The 22,245-nt window shown below is 36.3% G+C and overlaps 1 protein-coding gene across 2 annotated transcripts in view; it reads left to right on the top strand.

Annotated features, from left to right (window-relative positions):
* Window positions 1–22,245, top strand: part of LOC104253096 (cadherin-9) — a 71,862-nt gene that overhangs the window by 30,259 nt on the left and 19,358 nt on the right. Inside the window, exons 3-4 of one of the 2 annotated variants that reach the window (XM_059815583.1) lie at window positions 17,129–17,248; window positions 19,580–19,747. In XM_059815583.1, the coding sequence (XP_059671566.1) occupies window positions 17,129–17,248; window positions 19,580–19,747 (288 nt within the window). The remainder of the gene's footprint in view (window positions 1–17,128; window positions 17,249–19,579; window positions 19,748–22,245) is intronic. The other variant, XM_059815584.1, reaches the window with a different exon arrangement.

Raw genomic sequence — 22,245 nt, 5'->3', positions numbered from 1 at the left:
GCATACAGGATTACAGCGTGCCTAAACATGCCTTGTATTTAATAGCCATTCTAAATAAAAGATATATATAAAATATATACACACAAAGAGAAAGAGAGAAAAACAGAGATGAAGTTGCAGTAAAACACACAGCGTAATACACATTAATACTACAATTTTTATTACCATGTTATTGTCTGTGAATCCAGTAGTATATACTGCAACATCAATTACACAATGATTGTGTTTAGAAGTTCTATTATCATTGTTCGCTATTTCTATAGTATCTCTTGGCAATCTATAAGCACCACTACTGCATTTAAGTAAGACTGCATTCTGATATTTAGTTTAATTACATCACATTTTCAGCATCACATAATGATAAACACTTATTTCTCAAGAACAGTTTGTTATTTTGTATAGGAAGTTCTTACAAGAAGAAGTGGGCCTTACGGTAAGAAAAAAAAAGAAACTGAACCAAATACAGTAACCATCACATTTTCTATTTTTGAATTTGCTTATGTCAGTAAGCATTAATCTACAGATGTGTGTAAATGACTAAATAGAGACAGCTCTCATCTTTCATATTTCACCAGGAAATAATTATATTTTCTCCTCTGCATATTTTCCCTGATTTCAGATGCTTATAAAAAAAAGCTACGAATGACTGTCTTGACTTTGCCACTTATGAAAACTACTTTGCTAACTTGCAAAATTTCAGAATGCGAATTGTTAACTGTCATGGTTTAACCCCAGCTGGCAACTAAGCACCACACAGCCGCTCACTCATTCCCACCACAGCGGGATGGGGGAGAGAATACGAAGAGTAAAAGTGACAAAACTTGTGGGTTGAGATAATAATGGTTTAATAGGTAAAGAAAAAGCTGTGCATGCAAGCAAAGCAAAACAAGGAATTCATTCACCACTTCCGGTCGGCAGGCAGGTGTTCAGCCATCTCCAGGAAAGCAGAGCTCCATCATGCGTAATGGTTACTTGGGAAGACAAATGCCATTGCTCCAAACGTCCCCCACTTCCTTCTTCTTTCCCCAGCTTTATATGCTGAGCATGACATCCTATGGTATGGAATATCCCTTTGGTCACTTGGGGTCAGCTGTCCCGGCTGTGTCCCCTCCCAACTTCCCGTGCACCCCCAGCCTACTCGCTGGTGGGGTGGGGTGAGAAGCAGAAAAGGCCTTGACTCTGTGTAATCCCTGCTCAGCAGTAACGAAAACATCTCTATATTATCAACACTGTTTTCAGCACAAATCCAAAACATGGCCCCATACTAGCTACTGTGAAGAAAATTAACTCTATCCCAGCTAAAACCAGCACTGAGTTATCGTTAAGAGAAAGCTGTATTCCAAATAAATATTTTAGCTGTAGGTTTATATTTTACATTCTGCAGTTAAACTATAGTATAAGAATTCCTTTTATTCAAACTAAGTGTGATGGCAGTGTATTGGGTCTGGCTGAGATGGAGTTTATTTTCCCCATAGCAGCCCTCATAGTGCTCTGCTTTGTATTGGTGGCTAGAAAGGTGTTGATAACACACCAGTGTTTTGGCTACTGCTGAGCAGTGCTCGCACAGCATCAAGACTGTCTCTCCAACATTCCCCCCTCAAGGATCTCAAGGGCAAGATCTTAGGAGGGGACATAGCCAGGACAGCTGACCCAAACTGACTAAAGGGATATTCCATACCATATGCCATACGCTCAGCAATAAAAGCTAAGAGAAGAAGGAGAAAGGTGGGGCATTTGTTATTTATGACGTTTGTCTTCCGGAGCAACCACTATGTGTACTGAAGCCCTGCTTCCCAGGAAGTGGCTGAACATTGCGTGCTGATTGGAAGTAGAGAATAAATCTTCTGTTTTCCTTTGCTTCTGTGCATGGCCTTTGCTTTTGCTGTATTAAACTGCCTTTATGTTGACCCATGAGTTTGTTTTCATCTTATTTTCTCCCCCTGTGTCCTGCTGAGGAGGGGAGTGATGGAGTGGCTTGGTGGCACCTGGCATCCAGCCAAGGTCGACCCACCACAGGCAGAAATCCTGTAGCTAGAATACTTCCTATGGTTCTGTTTGCCGCTATAACTAAAGAATTTCAAAACCTCTATAAGTGTCAGAATCTGCATAGCATTCTCTTTTTGAAATGCAGTAATCTTATCCTTTCTTAATTTATCTTCTTTGTTATTTTTTATACAAGTCTTTATAATGAAGAAAAAATACCTTTCAACAAAATAAAGATGAAAATATAAAATAAGAGTTCAATGCCTCATAATACTTTCTTAAAATAAACCACCAAGATGAAAAAGGCAAACCCCCCTTTTTTTGTTAAACAGCTAAAATTATAAATCTAATTTTTCAAGAAATCTGGGGTGTTTTGGGGTTTTGTCAGTTTTTGACATGCATTCTGTTAGATACATGCATAGCACTTTTATTTACAATAGGCTTGCACTACATTTTTATTAGGAAAGTATATAGAATGCCTTATAAATATTTTGTATTTGGCATGAGGCAGAACTTTTTCAGAAAAGTATGAGGGGGTGATTTAAGACTTTGTACTTCCAGTTAAAAAAAGAAAACCACTGGAATGCCAAAAGAATCTTACTTAGACCACAATTTTTTTTTCCCTTCATTTGTTCCATCATTTGTATAGTTATGTATATAATATGGATGGCATTTTCCTAGCAAAAAGGAGGTCTACTCTGCAAAGAACTTGCTAGAGGCCTGATACTAGAAACAGGTTATTTTGAATTTGTACAGCTCCATTGACTTCAAGCTGGATGTTATGTAAGTGTTAAGATCTCCCTGCATGGACTTTATTTCATGATTAATGTATATAATTTCTGTAAAATTTAAATGTCCATGTATGACTACTATTTTTTTCCTGAGGTTTCTCCTATGTTTAGTTCGATAAACCAAATCATATATAACGTAGATGTTTTGGTTCTTCAAGAAACAGAATGAAACCATCCTCAGAGGAAAAATCTATGAGTTTATTACACTCCCAAATAATTATGTGATCTTAAGAAACAAACAAACATGCACTCTGATCCAAAAGAAAAGCAATAGTTTCCTTTTAGGATCCAAACAAGCAATGTGACTAATTTTTGACAATAACATTTTGGGATGATTATCATTGTACAGCTCTGTTCAACATCCAAGCAAAACTTACGAAATTAAAAGTAAATATTGAGTTTATATATTATTTTTGTCCTTCAGAGCTCTGTTATTTTTATCTTTACATAAATCAATTTATCCCTTAGTGATACTGCATTATTCTTTGTCACTGACTGAAGAAAAGATAAACACTTAAAAAACTGATATAAGCAATCACATATAAACTAACATGTATATATTATGTGTGTGTGTGTGTATATATATATATATGAAGGTAAAGAGGAAAACTAAATAAATAAATCATGTTTATAAAATTTGGGAAATTCCTCATGAGTCATCAGAAATACCATAGTTCCTTTAAAGTTTATGCAGAATGTATTAAAGTCACACTTGAAAGACTTGAGAGATACTCTGCATTCAGAAAAATGAGGGGAAAAAAGTCAGCCTTAACAAGATTAAAACCAGTGCTTCTCAAGAATTCAAATCATTCACAAATTTAAGATTTACAGAAGTTTTTCACATTACAGATAAGCAGATCTCAAGCTACAGCCAAAAGGAATAGCTTTCTTTTTCTTCTTTTGGTCTCTCTGCTCCAAGCTGTGCTGGTTTATGCCTTACCCACTGTCTCTGTAAACCCAGAAGAAACTTTAAGGAGCTAAATAATCAGAAAAATTGATTGTTCAGGGTCAATGATCTTTTTCTGCTACTTTTGTTCCCTGGGTCAGATCACACGAGGTTAGATACCAGAGCTGGTGCCAGGGAAGTGACAAGAGCATGCAAAGTATAACAGGTAAAAGCAGGAGAGACTGTTTCATCCAGTAGTAGCTAAACTCAACTAAAAAAAAAACACTTGACATATTCATTTTTCTTCAGCTACAAAATCGTCATATCTTCTAAACAGGAATCCTCACTTTCTTTCTCACCTTCTTTTGGGGGGAAGTTTGGTTACCTATAAAGACACCATGAGTCTGAGGCAGCATGATGGGAAAACCAGAACCATCTATTCACTCCCTGTGAGTAACTGCTCACTCTTGGTGCTGGAAGAAAACAGGGTTTTGTAGAATTGCTGTCAGTAAGTGAAGGTAGCTAGCACTTGCTGTAAACACAGGAAGGTATAAATAATTTCCATATTTCTGTCCTGTGGGAACTGAGCTGCTGTCAACTCCTTGTTAGAATTTTGTCACCACCTCTGAGCTCCCATAAACCTCCACTTGCTGACCCTTCATGACATGCTGGTCTAAACTATTTCCCATAGGAAGAAATAAGATGACAGCAGTTCAAATGCAGCAATTAGTAAGCAAGATGGATAACTTTTAAAGCACTATATGAGTCTTTAGACTTTGTAAACTGGTTGGCCTAAACTTTGGAGATGCAGTTTTAAGGTTACCACAAACTCATTAAATCTCTGTATGTCTCAATTTCCCATCAATTAGTGGAAGACTAGAACAGCTCTACTCCATAGATATGTCGAAATGCATTCAGCTACTGCAACAACAGACATCACAGTGCCCTTGGAGTGACAGTCTTCTTGCCAAGTGAAATTTTCAGGCCTGGGCTGTGTTAAATGTAGCTCCCCTTTATATGTCTCTGAAATTATTCAGTGCAATACTGTTTGCCTGACTACTTTATTGCAATAAATTCATTATTTCCCATTATCTGTGTACATTGAAAACAAAGCAAAAAATACCCAAAAAAACCACAGAGGACTGGACCTCTCTAGATTATAGCTTGAAATTAGCATTAAAAGTGCCTGTATCACACTTACACTAAAAATTGTTTGATGTATCCATTTTCCATCTTGTATTTCAGTAGAGTTTCAGCTATAACACTATAATCTTTGAACAAAAGCATAATGGGCCTGAATTCATTTCATCAGCACTTTTGCTCACCCTGCAGTGCATTACAATGGGATACGTTCTGCATTGTTAGAGATGCTGTCCTTCAGATAGGATGTTAAACCAAGGTCCTTTCATCTTTCATGGCTTCACACCTAGAAAGTAAAAATCTCATTGATGTTCTGAAACTATTAAGGAACAGCCATGTTGCTTCAGCTGATATATATACCTCTTGATATGAACATACATCCTTTATACATCCTTTGACATAAACATGTTACAATTCACAGCCATATCCAACCTGTTCTCAGAGCCACAGTAAATACTGAGTTCCTATGTATGATGCCAGTTTATGTGCACCTAATTTGTTCCCTTATGAGCTCTTGCAGATACCAGCCACCAAATAATTTTGCTTCTTTTAATACAGGCTACAGAATAACAGGTGCAGTGAGCCCCTTCTCACATTTATGTGACCATATTGGATCCTGTGGCAATTGAACTGCTGGTACTAAGGACTGGAATAGCTACTAATATTAGGAACACCTATGTCTTTATCAGAAGGAACATGTCAAATAGATGCATACATGTGTTATATCCTTTATTAAAACTAAACCATGGCAGACATTAAAATAAGCAAGCTAATAGTGGTGAGGAGGTAAACTGTTGTTTAAGGGCAGATCTTGCTCTTAAAGTGCTAATGTTAATGTCTCTATATCACGCTAATGCATAGGGTTCTTCCCTGACACCATGTAGTTGAGTTACTTGTGTAGTTTTAGGTGTCTGAAAAAAATCCTTTTCTTCATTTAAATGATTTTTGGGAATGGAATTTCTCAAATATTGGATCTGTAGTAGGCTGGGAAGACTGGACACACAGATCAAAGTCAGGAACTGTAGTTAACTAGATATAAGTTAAGCTGTTTGAGAATCGGTTATATGTAGCCATAAAATAAACTTACAAATTATATTGAGAAGTATTATTTCATTTTTTTATTCTGTTAAATCAAAGCACATCTGAGATATTTACTTAGTCTAACCTTCTGAATGCAGAAGCTTTTCAGCTGTTTTTAAAAGCAAAGGCAGCTTTCTGAATGCCTGACTATACATTTTAGTTGCTCACATTATGCAGCTGAGTGTGAAATGTCAGGTTGATTTTTTAAAATCATGCTAACACATGAATGCATGTACTTTGAAAGTAAAACACAAAGGTAGGGTGGTTTATGAGGGTTTTTTACCAGATTTCTCTATAACTTCTAAGTGTTTCCAGAAACTGTAAATAAGATACAATGGACCATATTTGGGTGTAAGATAAAACAACTTTTATTTCTAATATAATATAAAGTAACTAAGCATCACACACAGTAGAATGTACATAAAGATGCTTTGACGTAATTTTCAGTCTTCCAAAGAGGTAAGAGTCTCATCAGACAGATCAATCTGTCACAAAACAAAGGTCCAAACTCCTACATGTTTATTTATCCCGTGTACCTCATTTCATGAGTTATCGCCCTCCACCCCTAACCCTCAGTTTTAGTAGAGCTACTGAGAAATGAAGACTTCATCTCATGTGAATCTGAGTGATTAGCACTACTTCTATTACAAATGATTTAGCTTCAGCATACCACCAGCCTAAGAGTAGCAAGCTCAGGAAAGGAACATTACTCCCCCAAAAGAAGTCCGCTATTCTCCCTAAAAGAGACCATCAAATGGCTCTCTACTGAGGTAGAAGGACTATGAATGTCTGCCCATAATGGATAGAGTATTGTTAAATAAGTAAATTTCTCACTTAAAATGTGCCCATACATATATATACATGTGTATACATGCATATATAATAGACATGCATGTTTATATATATTACAGAAATAAAAAATGACATTTCTTTCAATTAAATAATGAAATCAGCTATGAGAATTGATAATACGTTTCTAGCAACATAGAAGATGAATTATAGAAATGGCAGTTACTGTGTGTGTGTTTTCCTTTGTTCAATTAATAATTCAGCTTGAATTCTATTATACGTCATGATTTCTCCTTATTGCCAATCATATAGTCATTTTGGAAATTTTCTGGGTCACACACAGCCTTCACAGAGTCAAGAAAATGAAGGTAAGAAAAGGCTTATCCTGGACTATCTTGTCTAACTCCTGCTTATTTGAAAACTACTCTATATTATTCCCAGTGAAACTCATCTTTTACTAAGTACATGGAACAAGATGGCTTACAGCATTTCTCATGGCAATCACTGTGTTTTTCTTAATAACTAGCAAAATGCACATCTGCAAGTTTTCACAATGGCAGCAATCCTGGTGCTCGCATTTACTTTGTTATCTGCTCTCTAGCCAGATGCCTCAAAAGACTTTCCAGAATAGTGTTTTCCTACAACCTCATAGATATATGACACTGTGAAATTAAGATCAAGCATGATTAAGGTCTGTGCAAGTATCAATTTTATTCCTTATAAAAGTTGTTAATATCTTCATATTTAAAACACATATTGCTCAAATTAATTGGTAATTTTAAAAAAAACACAAACCAAAAAACCCTAACTTGCTGTCCACTGAAGTATGTACACGTATGTGAATATCCTGCATTTAACAGAGTTGCTGCCAATAAACTGCAAATTCTCATCAAAGCTTCCTGTCAGAAAGCCAACTCAATAACAGTTACTTCACTCTGCTCCAAGGCAAATGATAAATAGCCTGTGATAAATAGGGCTATGTACACAGTATATTGGAGACGTAAAGAAAAAATCGGAAGTTTTATTTCCTCATAAAGTCAAAATATGTGACAGTTGTGAAAAAAACACCTAAATAACAACAACCTCTTTAGCACACTGAGGTGGTTAAGAGAGAGGAAAGGGAAAAAGTCATATTTCATGGTCCAGAAGACTAATACTTACAGACTTCATGAATAAGATTTTAAAAGATACTTTGGCTATCAGGAATGTGTGTCTATCTGAGGAAGATAAACTATTTAGAGCCTACATCTATCTAATTTTCACTGAGACATAGACACCCAAGTGTCTGAACCTTTGGAAATTAGCTCAAGCATTTTTAGGAGTATTTCTCAAACACACAATTTGGAATCAATACCTTTAATCTTTTTCAAATGGAAGTTTGCAAATCTATGAGATTTGTCCAAATGAGATCATCCTCATGATGTATGTCATTTACTGTGACCGTAATCTTGCAATCAATAGCCAATGCACTTGTGATCAATTTGCAAACATAGTGAAAACTCAACAGTCTTTAGCAGAACACTTCTGCATGTGAATCATTTGACAGATTATACTCAAGACATTTGAACGCTTTTGAAGATAAATGAAATGTCTAGAAATAATATCAAAAAAGTCATTAGAGTGACCCTACTTAATATTCTAGAGGGTTTATCTACATGTACACACACATGTATATACTTCTATATTTATTGATATATACCCATGCAAGCTCTAAAGTGTTTTGCTTTTGTCTAAAAATAGTACTCTAACTAATGTAATTTTTAAAAAGCCCATGACTAAGATAACCCTGGAATTTGTTTCATTTTCTCGGCTTTAAACTCCATTTCTCTTCCAAATTACAGGTCTTTATTGCCATTTCCACAGACAACTTCCACAATATCTAAACACGACAGAAGCAAGAGGCTTTCACGAATCACATATTATAAACTAATGTAAATTTGGGTTTACCAATAATATCTTCATTTACTGCATTTTCATAGAAAATTACTATTTTCCACAGCTGTATTAATGTTTAAAGAGACAAACTTTATCACCACTCCAACAGGAGTTCCCACAGATGATGAAAAAGCCCCCAGATAAAATAAATATGAGGCCAGCCTGTTGTCTTAATAATAATGTACTACATTCTTATGGTCATAATAGAGATTCACATACGGTTTCAAATTGCACCTGTTTGCAGAGCTGGCAAAAGGTAGAAACTGTAAAGATTTCTATTTACTTGTATTACAGAAGAATTTTGAAGATGCAAATCAGAGTGAGGTTTTAGCTCCCAGTCATAGACAGAAATCCATAGTAAAGAGACCTTCCAAAATCTAATAGAGAGATACAAAAGCTGAGCTCAAAAAAAGAGCAAATGAAAAATAGGTGCAGAAAGCTAAATTATTCCTTCCCAAAAAAGTCATAAACCTGTTTGTGTTGCATTTTAAAATACAGAACTGTAAAGGCATGGACATCAGAAACTCAGAATTTAGTCCTGAAAAGTGGCAATTATTGAAAACTGTTTATTTTGAGCTTGCTTTTTTGCTCTTAAGTGAAACCTTTAGAGATTGTATGGAGGACCCCAGGTAACTTCTTATAAGAAAAGAAAAGAACAGAGCAGAAAGCTTCTTAAAGCTGTACTACATGAACAAAGGGCCCTGACCATAATGAAGAAATAACATCCCTATGATTACTTCATTCTTTTATAAATTAAAAATTATAAAATAGAACTAAAAACTTGGTTGGAACTGTTGGCTAGGAATTGGGATTTTTAATCAATAGCTAACCACATTGCAGCCTTTACGAACTACTACTACTCCTAGTAGGATCAACTGGGACAAGCTCTTCCTAAGTTTATCATAAAAACAGCTGAAAGCTGTTTCTCTCTTTTGGAGTATTCCAGAAATTAAGATGGGGTAAAGGGCAAGATCGCCAACTCTCGTCTTTAAAAAGGAAATAAGCTTTCAAGGATTCTTAAGTGGTGGAATTCCTGTGACTGACCTGCCGTGGATCTCAGCTGTCAGTCCATAAAGCTGGCCTATTTCCACATACTCCATAAAAGAACTGTGGTCAGAGAAAGAATAACCTAGGTAATTAACTTCCATATTACAGCGTTACCTGTAGCTCCTTCAACATACTGGTTTCATTAGCAACTAGTTCTAGTTGGAACAACCTTACCATATGCTTAGCGGCTCCAGTCCCGGAAACATGCTACCAGTGGGTTCCATCATTATTTTGAATAGAAATTTTGAAGATAATTTTGTGATTCATTATTTTAATTTTTGGTTTTAATTTCTTTTTGAACACAGACTGCGGATACTTGCTCTGCCTAAAGGAAGTATATTTTCTAATTTTAAGTATGTACAGCATGTTGAACAAAATGAAAAAGATTTCTAAGCTGCTGTTCTTTTATTGTGGGTGGCAGATCACTTCACACTGTACCTCTTTAGTCACTAGGAAAGGTAATGTAAAAGCTAGTCAACACTAACACTTGAAAGAGTCTGGCTACTCTTTTCTCTATCTTATCACTGCCATTCAATTGCACCAGTATTGCTGTTTCAGAAGTGACTTTCTTTATGGTTAGAAGGGGAAAAAGAACCTTCCCAAAAGAATAAACATACACAGAGTTGTTCACCCAACAGTACTTCAAACTACTTCTCATTCTTTTTACTGTTTCCTACCTGTTATTGCATCCATAACATTTGTCAAATTCTCATGCAGGGCATCTGATGCACTTCACAGTTATAATTACTGCCAAAGGAAGACTAAAGTTACTGTATCAAACTATTGAACAGCGGGAAGGCAAGGGCTAGAGGATTTGTACAGCTAGCCCTGCTGTACAAAATGAAAAGAATGGCAATTTTTTCCAGTTCAGTTTCAGACATTACGTTACAATGGTGTATATATTGTATTCACTTGAAAAAGCCTCTGCCCCACACCGCATTTCAGGCAGATTAAAGACAGAGTCGTTTAGTCACATTGCATCTTTCTATGCTGTGAGACAATCATTAACACGTACTTACTTCTTTAATGCAAGTTCTGATAACACAATCTGAAATGTGACTTCATTTTGTCATAGAAAAGGAAGCATTGAACAAAATCCCAAAACATCAAAACACAACAGACACAAGAAATTATGAGATTTCCGCATTATGTTTATAAAATACAAGGGAATGTTTCTGGAGTAAAGCTGCATAAAAATAGCATCTTGTATTTTCAGAATGGGTAGTAAGGTCCATTTGTTTTTACTGGTATAGAGGGAAATGGAGAGGAAAAAGTAGTTCTGAGGGAAGAAGTAAGGCTATACCAAGCAGCATAGCTTGGTTTTCTTGCATCTTTCTTAAATTACTTTTAATCACATTAGCAGGGATTACAGTGACTGTTTATGTACACCGCAGTACTGCAAAGTTTCTGATTCCTGGATGGAAGATCAGTGGGCAGCCAAAACAAAGGTGCAGTACCCATCTACAGGAGCTAGCATAGCAACTGACTTATCAGTCAGCCATTATGTGAGACTATATACGCAAAAATAAGACACAGCACGTTTTCAAGTGAAATTAAGTTTCAAGTCATACCTATACAGCAGACTACTAAAAATCATCAACTTGGTAAATTGTAATTTATGAAACATTGCATCTCCGGTTTATGCCACCTTTTTGCCTCCTCTCTTTTTTCTTTTTATTCATTTCTGCTCAGTATATATGGCTGAACCACATTTTAAGTTCCTTCTTTTCCAGTGTCATGTTATTGCTCCTTTGAGTCTGGTTCTTCAGGTTCCTTATTGGTTCTAAGTTGGTTTTATTTGTTTTTCTCAGTCATGCGCATTTATTCCTCTTCTAGCTTGGATCATTTATCTATTTACCTGTTGACATTTGTTCCTTTTCTGCTTTTACTCTTCCTTTTCTTTTGCTCTTACAAATCTTTCATGCTACCTACCTTCTAGCCTTTTCTGCATCAAAGAAAAAGCAGTCTAGTGAAATCTCCGCTAAATTGTGGTCATGTACAAAAGAGCAAAGCTCACTTTGCAGTTCCCTATTCCTTCAGTTTTCTAGGTAGAGTTGTCTTCCAGTCAAAAGATAAGCTATATCTCAACTTTATTTAGCCCTGCCCTTTTTATAGAAAGCAGTCCAAAGTGATGTAGTCCAACTGACGTGGTAATGAGATCCTTGGTGGTGAATTCTATGTGTTCCTTAACTTTTTAGGCTTGGGTAGTGCCATATGACTGCTCCTAGTTTATAATTTCTCCAGTTCATAGCCTAAGCACAGCGTTCTATCCAGAGAGAACAACCTGCTCCCAAACCCAAAAATGGTTTAATATCTCTCAATATTTCTGTAGCTCACTTAAAATTTCACTCATGTCTTCAGCAGGGGCATCTCCATAGTGTGTCCACATGAAAATATTCCTTGGAGCCATGCTATCTAAGCAAACTACATGCCCACTCATCTTCTTTAGGCTTTTAGCCAAAGAAAATTCCTAATTTTGCCTACAGAGGTTTTCCAGAGCTCTCCTAAATCTTTTCAGCTTGTAAAAGTAATCTGCTTCTAAAATCTTCCTTCCATGAATAAACTTGATGAACAGCAGATTGTCATTGTGCTTGAAAACAGAAAGCAAGCACAAGAGCTTCTCCTTTAGGGAGACGAAGTCCTTCCTGCCTCTCCACTTACCCCAGCTGGTCTTCTATTTCTGAAAATGAAACAGCCTTTCTGCTTTGAGTGGAGCTCTCTCTTAAACAGAGCTAGATACACACACACAAAAGTTCTCTGTAAAAATCAGAACTTTTTAATAATTGCCAATTTTGACGGAAGTTGACTTGAGAAAAAATAGAAAGGAAGCTGCCTGGTAATGTAAAAATCATCCTGTTTCAGCATTTTCAAATTTTTTTATTTCTAAATTACTTTTTGAAAACTTTATATAAGAAGGCCAAAGTCTAAACCAAACATCTTTTTCTTTCTTAAAATCAAAAGTTTGAATTGATCTGAAATCCTACTTTTATAAAAAAATGTCAGAATCAAACTCAAAATGCATTTTGAAGTTACAGAATTCCCTTTGGAAAAGAAATATCATGGTTCTGAATGATATTTAAATCACTGTCATTTCTTGATCCAGCGTTCATGGTGGAATCTTGAAACATACTATGCTAACAACATAATCTGCTCATTTTCTTGACCCAAGCTGGTGACTACATGGTTACAGAAAAAGTTATCAGTAAAAATAGCATTTTCAAATAGACGCAGATATATTCTTCTGACTGGCAGAAGCTGTTTTAATTCATGTCAACCAAAGCAGCCAAGTAGGAACAAGAGTTGCATGCTGAAGACTATGACCTTACATGAAAAGGTAGCAAAATGTATGCCTATCTCATCTAGTGGAAGACCTCTTTTGAGCTACAGCAATCCTCTGCAGGCTATTTACTTCAACTTTGCAATGCACTCTGGTATTGTGCTAGGAGACCTAATTATAAAGAGGGACTCTTTCAAGGACTGAATAGCACAAAAAAATAGAAAGCATTTTAAACATAATTCAGAAAGGCATTCTCATTTCAAATGCTTTTTCAAATTTATGTGTCACTCTTCATGAGTGCTGGAAATCTGTGTCAGTGGGACTCAGTTCTGACACTAAGTTATACTGTCCTGGAGATGGAGTGATGCCCTTTCTAATTCAGTTTTCCTTTTTGGACTCTACATTCTTGCATGCACATACATGCATACATACACACACACAAACACAGGCACACAAAGACATTACTTACGCAGATTTAGTCTAGATTTGTCTTCTCTCAGGTAATCTTCACAATTATCCTTCTGCATTTTTCCATCCTTACATTAGGACCCCATCCATCACAGATGTGTTGTCAAAGTGCTTAAGCTTCCAGACTCAAATGTACATCTAAGCAAAGAAGAAAAGGAAGAAAAAAATAATACTGATGCTATAGCACTCATCAAGCTTGGCAAATTCAACACATTCAGCAAACTGCTATTACTTGCTCATTGTATACAGACAGAGAGAGAAACTTTGAGAGACAAAGCCAACAAAGCAATCTGAAAGCTGTGTGAAAAAAGTATTGAGAACTCATCAAAACAAAACAAAACAAATAAGAAAAAGAAAAGAAAAATAAAAAACAAAGGAAAATAAAATAAGATATACCTCTTGAGAAGTCTGAGATTTAGTTCCCATCCTGAAATGGGATAGGCTTGCTGGGTAGGATTGGGTTTTGCAGAAAAGTGATGTTACTACTCCTTAAACTGCTGTTGTAGACATTCTCGCATTTTCTCTGTCATCTTTCACACCAGTTTGCTCGTGTGGTGTGTTTCATCCTGGCTGGCTGCCAGAGGCCCACTCAGCTGCTCTCTCAGTCCTCCTCCTCAACAGTACAGAGGGAGAAAATAAGATGGAAAAGCTCATGGGTTGCAATAAAGACAGGGAGATCACTTACCAATTACCATCACAGGCAAACCAGACTTGACATGGGAAAAATAATTTAATTTATTGCCCATGAAAAATTGAGCTGGATGGTGAGAAACAAAGACAAAAACTAAAACACCTTCCCCCCACCCCCAATTCTTCCCAGGCTCTTCTTCACTCCTTCATTCCTGCTCATGTTGGCAGCTGTGGAAGTATCTCAGAAAGCTTCTAATTTCTAACCTAGCAGCCTGATTCGTATTATAAATCATGCTGACTTCTGCTGACAAATGTGGGCAAAAAGCTGCTTGTGAGGTAATCTAGACCATAAACAAACAAATGAATAAATACACCCATATTCTGTGGGTACCATTCCAGTGGGGGTGAGGATAAGGCATAGTTGTCTTTAATTAAAAAGATCCAAACTGGTTTTGCCTCACTACCAATTACTTCATAATTAATGCTGAGTTCCTTTATTTCACTGCCTTTCCTCGTTTAATTTTGGACCCCAAAAGCTAAGAGAAGTTTCTTTCTTCATAAAAAAAAGCTGCACAAGCATTGCCTATCATCTGTGAGGATCATCCTTTATGACACAGCAGACTGTTTGCAGAGAAAGGAGGGAACTGCATGCTGACAATAAATTTTCTGAGGATATACATTTGTTAATTGTTTTTCACAATTGTACTATTAGTTTACTAGGAAGCAGCAGCCATTCTAACATTATTTTTTCACCACTGTACAGAATTTGACAAATAAAAGAAAACATTGATATCTTGCAAACTATAATGAGATCTCATTCTATATAAGATCCACTTGAATTATTGGTAGTGACCTCCAAAGTTTCTGTAGGGTTATATATAGCTTCCGTATTCTCCTCAGCAACCAAAATTATATGGCACTTGTTCCTCAGGAAACGAAGATATACCTTCCAATGAGACAAAGACAGAAATTTCCCAAAGACTGCCCTAAGCTCTGACATGTCTTTCTTAAAAAAAAAAGAATTCTCAGAATAGGCTTCAGTATTCTTTTTTTCATCAAAATAGTATGCTATTAAGTTAATGTGCATTTGGTTCTTATGACCATACTCAAACTTCTGTGTCAATCCCAAGACAGTGCCTAGATCAGAAGACCACAGCAATAAGTTTTCCTGATGAAGATATTTTGGGGGAGGGTGGGACGGACATATACATTTCCCCTGATTCTTAACTTCTAGATGCTACAGTGGCACACAGTATAAGCATATGATTCTACTGATGACTTTTACATTTTTTATAGGCTATCAAGTGATATTGACTCTCCTTTCCCTGCTAGTCTTGAGGAGGCATGGGAATTAACTTATCTGTTTTTCTGAAAGCAGATAGGACTTACGGAACTTTATATTTCTCAAAAAACAGTCTTCATTTTTTTTCCAGATGAGCAGTTCTGCTGGACACTGTTAGTGATAAAATTGTCCTTAAATGCTCACTTCTTCACTATTATCTTTACAGCTCAGCTTGGCACATAGACGACCTCTAACTGTTTAACCAGGCAAAAAGTAATCTAGATTGCTGATGGCAAAAATCCTCTTCAGAGTTTGATGATTTGTGACAAAGCATTTTTACAACTTTGCCCTGCTGGTTTGTTGTGGAGAAAGAAGTATTCCTCCCCTCTTGTCATGCTGTTCAGATAATCTGAAATAGTGGGAATTTTTACTATTACGTAGGTAAAACTATTATGTGTAAAGCAGTATTATGTACTACGAGAAAACAGATGCATCTAACAGGACCTAATAATAACATGTGCTCTCATAAATCTGTTTCGATTACTCTGGATTTCTACTTTCCCCAATCCCTCATATACACTGAAGAGCGACAGTAGAGATGATTCACTTCAATTCCATTAGTCACAGGTAAATGAGCATCTTCTAAATTTATAGTCAAGACAGATAACTTGACTGCAAGTTTTCTGGGTGAACTTCAATCTAGAGAGGCTAAGGGTGACAAAAAAAAAGGAATAGGAAATGATATCACTTAAGTGGACGGTGCTCACTAGACCTTTTTCTTCTAGGGAAAGTGAGATACATAAAAAATACCCAGCCAAAAATAGGGGAAAAAGCCTCTTCTCAGTCAGCCTTCTGCCCTTGGCAAGGAGTTAAGGACCTTTACACTTCTAGCTATTGGACTGCCTGCATTTATCCAGACATTTGTCAGCTCTAGATGGTGTTAGCAAATGTATCCTGATGTCCTGAAAATTGCTTAGAAATAAAAGCTTGTGAAGAACAGTTTTGTCCTTTTATATATCTTATAAGAAAGGCTTTACAGAAGCTTTAATTTTCTTCTAATCCATAAAGTACACCAAATGTATTGTCTCACAGTGCTCTTAATGCCATATAGCCTATATTCTCCTGATTGTGATCACAGGACATGGGTAAGCCATTTTCATGCAAAACAAGTGAACACTGAAAAAATGTAGTTATCATTTAATGGCAATTATTTGCCAAATAGGTGGATAATTTTGATCAAGAGAGAAAAAACCCCAGAACTTCTTATTGCAAAACCAAGATAATTTTTTTAAAGCATCTTAAAAATTAGTTAGGATGAGACAAAATTTTTTATTCAGTCTGACTTCAGATATTTGGAGGTTGTCATCTAAGCAGAAAATGAGTATGAGGAAATTTGCTTTAGGTTAATTTACTGATTAAGCCAAACTTAAGAATCATAATGGTACTTTTCACACAGCAGCTACCTACCTTTTAAGTGAACAGTTTAAACTAAGGTCATGTTATTACCAGAGAACAATCTTCAAACCTGTTTGATCACCAAAAAACCTTAATGCTGTGTTGGGTTTCAAAGGCATGTGTCAAGCCCTATGCGTTTACTCATGTTTATCTGAAGCATGAAGCTTAAGTGATCATTATTTTAGTTTTAGTCACAAGGAAGATGAGACTTTATTTTACTTTTACTTGGGTATGATAACACTGCATTTGTCCACTGGATGCTGTTGGATTTTTTACTGAATTCAATACTGAAACCACTGTATGTGGTTTACAAGAAGTAGGTGCCTTCTTAAAATCTGCTGATTCCTTGTTTGGTACCCATTTAGGTACATCTGTTATTCAAGTGACAGCCACAGATGCTGATGATGCCAACTATGGAAACAGTGCCAAAGTGGTGTACAGCATCCTCCAGGGACAGCCATATTTCTCAGTGGATCCAGAAACAGGTTAGAATTCATTCTGTCATATTTTTTCCAATGACAGAGACAGGATGCAGGGATCAAGACACTTTTCACTTGCATTTAAATATTGGAACAGGTGTATGCCATCATATGACCTGACCCAAAGCTGATACACTTTTTTGAAATGGAAACTGGAATCACAATAAAAGTATGCCTTTTTTTTGTTAAAATAATATTATTGCAGAAGAAGAACTGCTTTACTTGGTATGAATAAGGCTTCTGGAAGATGACTGTTAACTGTAAAGGTCAACAGTTCAGAAAGGATATAGAATATTGTAAAGGGTCCAAAGAATCACAGAATTCACAAAATAACGAAGTGTCAAAGCTTATTTTACACCAGTTTCTGGGAATTTCATCTATTTGTCTTTAAGAGAAAAAAAAAGGAGCTGGACAATTTCAGACTATAAGGTAAAAAAAAATCCCCAGAGGTAAATTCAAGATTTCTAAAAGCTTGTGAAAGATTCTTGACCACTGACAATTTTTAACTCAAGGTGCTTTTTGAAACTGTACTCTGATTTCAACAGCTATTAGAATTGAAGCAAGAAGCAGTAATGTTTTTAAGTTGTAAAACATGAATGGAAGTCCTTTTCACTGTTATGCAGGAAATCAGATAAGAGACAGACACAAAGAAGAAAAACTTGTGTGAATTTTGGATATCTATAATCCAAAATTGGAGTTCAAAAAAGAAACAAACACCACCACCCTCTGCCCCTCCAGGTACCTAATGCTAATGCATGTAAGATTTAACAGGCATTGCATTAGCTTGTTCCTGCATATTATCAAAATAGTTCTGGTTTGCGAATCCAGAATTTAAGTATAATTGTTCCCATAATGCCTGAAGTTCCTAATCCATTGAGCATGCTCAGATGAGGGCTAATTTCCTATTGAAACAATTTCTTTTTTAAATATAGCAAGGCCATTATATCAAAAGGATAATTAGAGTCACATGGCTACAGTTTTAAAAGGGAGCATAACGATTTTGCCTAGGGTTAAAGTGTTTGGTTTTTTTCCACCTTTTCCTATCTCTCTCCTTTTTCTCTTTTCTCCAATCCCCTACTCAAAACATCTTTACCAGGCATGAGCAAGGAAACAGGACCAGTACCACATGGTCATTAACTGATGGCAGCAAGTGGTTAGGTAGGCAGATGGTTTGGGGGAGACCTGGGCTCTCATCTTTGGTTCTGGGATTATCTTTCATTTTCATCCAATTTGCTTTTTAATGTTACATGTATTAACAAGCCTAGGTACAGTAATCAGAACCTGGTAATCCTGGATCAGACATAAATGCCATAACCATTAGACTACAGAGGTTTTTTTCTTTGTTTCACTCTCTTTCTAGGAGTAGGAGTTTCCCACGGTTGCTTTTTTTTGCATAATAGGACACCTTCCATATCAAGTCGAGCCTGTAATGAGAGCCGCCTTCTGAGAAAGGAAAGGCAGGGGTGTGAATCCTCCAAGCGAAAAAGGATGCTGTATTTAAATTCTCCCACTTTACAAGAGAAAGCTCTCATCACTTCAACCTTGCAAATCCACCACCCTTCCTTCTAAATAAAAAAAAAAAAAAACAAAACCCAAACCCTGCCTTGTTTGATAAAAGAAAGCATGTGTGTGTCCACTTTAATGAAAAGGTCTTTTGGGCTCTGGATCCCAGGAGGTTTGAGGTCACTTCTCTGTTCAGGCTATGGGATTTTTGGTTTTCTCACCTGAGGTCCCTACTCTTTCTGTGTGCTGTACAAGTGTCTAAGACATTTAAATTACATTTATGAAATTCTTGAGATGAGACACCCAAAAAGATTTTCCAACACTAATTTTACAGTCTTGTCCGATTCTTTTATTAGCTATAGCTATACCCCTAGCTGACTTACAGTGGCCATCACTGGGCATTAAATTCTATTACATTCCAAAAGAATGAATCCAGGACATGTTAGAGTTCCACCTTGTGCTATAATATCAAAACCACACCAGGGCTGGAGATAACATAATGGATTAAAATAATAACCGGGGATAGTAGCTGAAAAATTTCATTAGTTCAACAAATACATTTGTATTTTTGTCATTGAAAGAATAATTAAATTGATTTAGCACATCACCAACAATGAATAATGTCTCTCTTACATTTATTTCTCTTTTTTTCTTAAAATCACATTAAATCAGCCATAGATTGAAAGGCTTATTGCAGTACACCTTGTTTTGATTGCTATGTATTAACATCTGCACAGTATATCTTATATGAATCCATTTAAAAACTCTGAGATTAAAGTGGGTGGTGCTTCTTCTCCTTCACCTCTCTGTCTCTCTTTTTCTCTCTTCTCCAAGGCATAATCAAGACTGCTTTACCAGACATGAGCAGAGAAAACAGGGAACAGTATCAAGTGGTCATCCAGGCCAAAGACATGGGAGGCCAAATGGGAGGACTATCAGGGACCACCACTGTGAACATCACGCTGACTGATGTCAATGACAATCCACCTCGCTTTCCCCAGAGTATGGAGCATCTAATAGTTCTGTTGCTTTCCAAAGAACTTCTCTAAAATCAGCTGTTTCACTGGCGTCATCTGGGATCTTCTTTTTTTTCTCCCTTTTTTCAGTATAAATACTAGCCCACTGCTGTGTCTGTTTATGTTGCAGCATTATTAAGGCTAATGGGAATCTCTGCCTCCATGTTTTTAATAGCAAAGTATTTCTTGGAATGATAAACTTACTTCCCATCCTTACTCTGCTTACAGAAATGTGAGCTGTAACAATAACCTAGGCTAACTGCAGGGACTTGAAAGCCTTTAGAGGAATTTAGTTACAAAATCTATAGTTCAGTTTTTGGAGACGCTTGTAGTTCCATATGTTTAGGCAAGCAAATAAGTCAGCAAATTTTCTAATGTACCACTTTGCATAGGCAAAATTGATCAGGTGGTATGCTCTGCTGGAAGTCTAAGAATTTGGTTTAGGTGCTTGTAATCTGTGTTCAGCTCTTGATACTGAATGATGTTGATAATCTAGATCAGTTTGACACAATTAAGTTTTTAAAAAATACCACTGTAGAATAAAAAATGACAACGAACAGAAAGCTGCACAATCCAGAAAGCTTCACAGCATACTACAGATCCTTTAATCCTAGGTCACTGGTTTATATCCAATCCCAAATTGTTATAATCAGCATCTGATAACTGTTTGATAGGCTGCAAGTAGAAGAAATTTACAGCCTCAGTTCTGTACCTGCTGGAAAAATGTCCACATTATAAAATTTGAATTGCTTGTTGGCATTGATTAGGGACCTGACTGGCTCTCTTTACAGATTCACCAAGGACTGAACAAACAGAACTGATTGAGAAAACAGTCTCCTAGACTTGAAGAAACTTGAAAAGCACTTCAGTACCATGGCAATAAGTACACTCAGAATAGTATAATCAGGTCAACCTAGAACAGATTTTTAAAAATATTAGAAAACTCTAACAGTGTGGGAGAAAGGATTCTTGAAATTGCATGTAACTTTTTTATCTCTATTCATGAAAACAGACTGCTTTTTTAAAAGAGAGGGGAGGGGAAGTACTGCAGTTCTCTTAAAGAAAATATAATTTGAATTCACACTCAGAGGTTACTTGCTGAGAATCGCCTTCACATGGCAAACTCAAACAGTAATTTTTAACCAACCTTCCTGTTGGACTTCAGAAAGGGATACTGCTTAAACATGTATAGCATGATATAGCCCATTATATTTTGGCAAATAGGAATTTGTGAACCTAAATTAGAATGCAGTGTAGCACATTGCATTGTAAGTTTTGTTGCTGAATGAAATGAAATGAAATGAAATGAAATTAAATTAAATTAAATTAAATTTAAAAAAATAAAGAATGGAGAATGCATAGAACTGCAAAATAACTTAGGGTTTTCAGTCTCCTTAGCCTTTGTTCCTTATGATGCTCTTCTTTCAAGATTAGCTGAAGCCTGTAGTCCATGGAAGTTCTGATTATTTCAATAAGCTTTGGGTTTCGTACTTAATTCTGAAGAAATTTACACAATTTGATGCCTCATACAATATTGTCTGTAGCTTTTTACTTTGAATATTACTGAAACACATTGGATGGGCTATAGAAGACCTACTGTGGGATCTATTCAATGGTGCAATTTTCATTTTGCTGATGACCTTTCCCTTTCATTTTCTTTCTCCTCGGCAGAGTGGTTTTCAAGACTTCCTAGGAAATCAAACATAGAGAAACCTCTGGAGGTTTTGATTTCTTCTTAGATAGTTATGAAGGGGGGCATACCTTCAAAGAACTATCTAGTTCTGGAAGTATGCTCCTTCCAAAAACAATTACCTTCCATTTTCTCTTATGTGAGGCAACAATAAGTGAAAATGTGGCCCAAAGCAGAGGGTGAATTGCAAATGGAAGCAACATGAGTTAATGTCAAGGCATTGAAGAACTAAAGATTGATTTCTTAGAGGGACAGAAGAAAATGGCAGAGTGCACTGTGAAGTACTAGTTGTTCAGACTGCATTAAGAAGGAACAGATTTTCTGTTTTGTTTTGTTTCCTGAAAGGAATCCTGCACAGTTAAGACATAGACCTAAACTGAGTTTAAATGCCACCATAATGAAGATCTTACACATTTTGAATTCAGTTGTACTCTAAACCAAATTACCCATCTTGCATGGTGAAAATGTGTAGCACTCACATAGCACCACAAAAATAAGGAATGCTTTAAGATGCAAAAGCACTCAAGGGATTTATTTATTCTGGAAGAAGTCCTAAGTAGCATGATTAAATCTATTCTTGCAGTATTTCTGGCTCACCTACCAAAGCCCTGAATTTGCGTAAGCCTTCAAACTTATGGTTAGCTGCCGGGAATCCTAACTTTCATCCCATTTTCAACCTGGTTTAAGGGAATAACATGCATTTTAGTTTGTGTGGATTGCAACCGAACAGTCTACTGCTGAGTTTTCACTTACAACCTTGAATTTGTAACAGCAAATAAAATTTAGCATCAAGC

The sequence above is a fragment of the Gavia stellata genome, chromosome 3, assembly GCF_030936135.1.
Source record: "Gavia stellata isolate bGavSte3 chromosome 3, bGavSte3.hap2, whole genome shotgun sequence".
NCBI lineage: Eukaryota > Metazoa > Chordata > Aves > Gaviiformes > Gaviidae > Gavia > Gavia stellata.
This window is presented reverse-complemented; position numbering and strand designations above follow the sequence as displayed.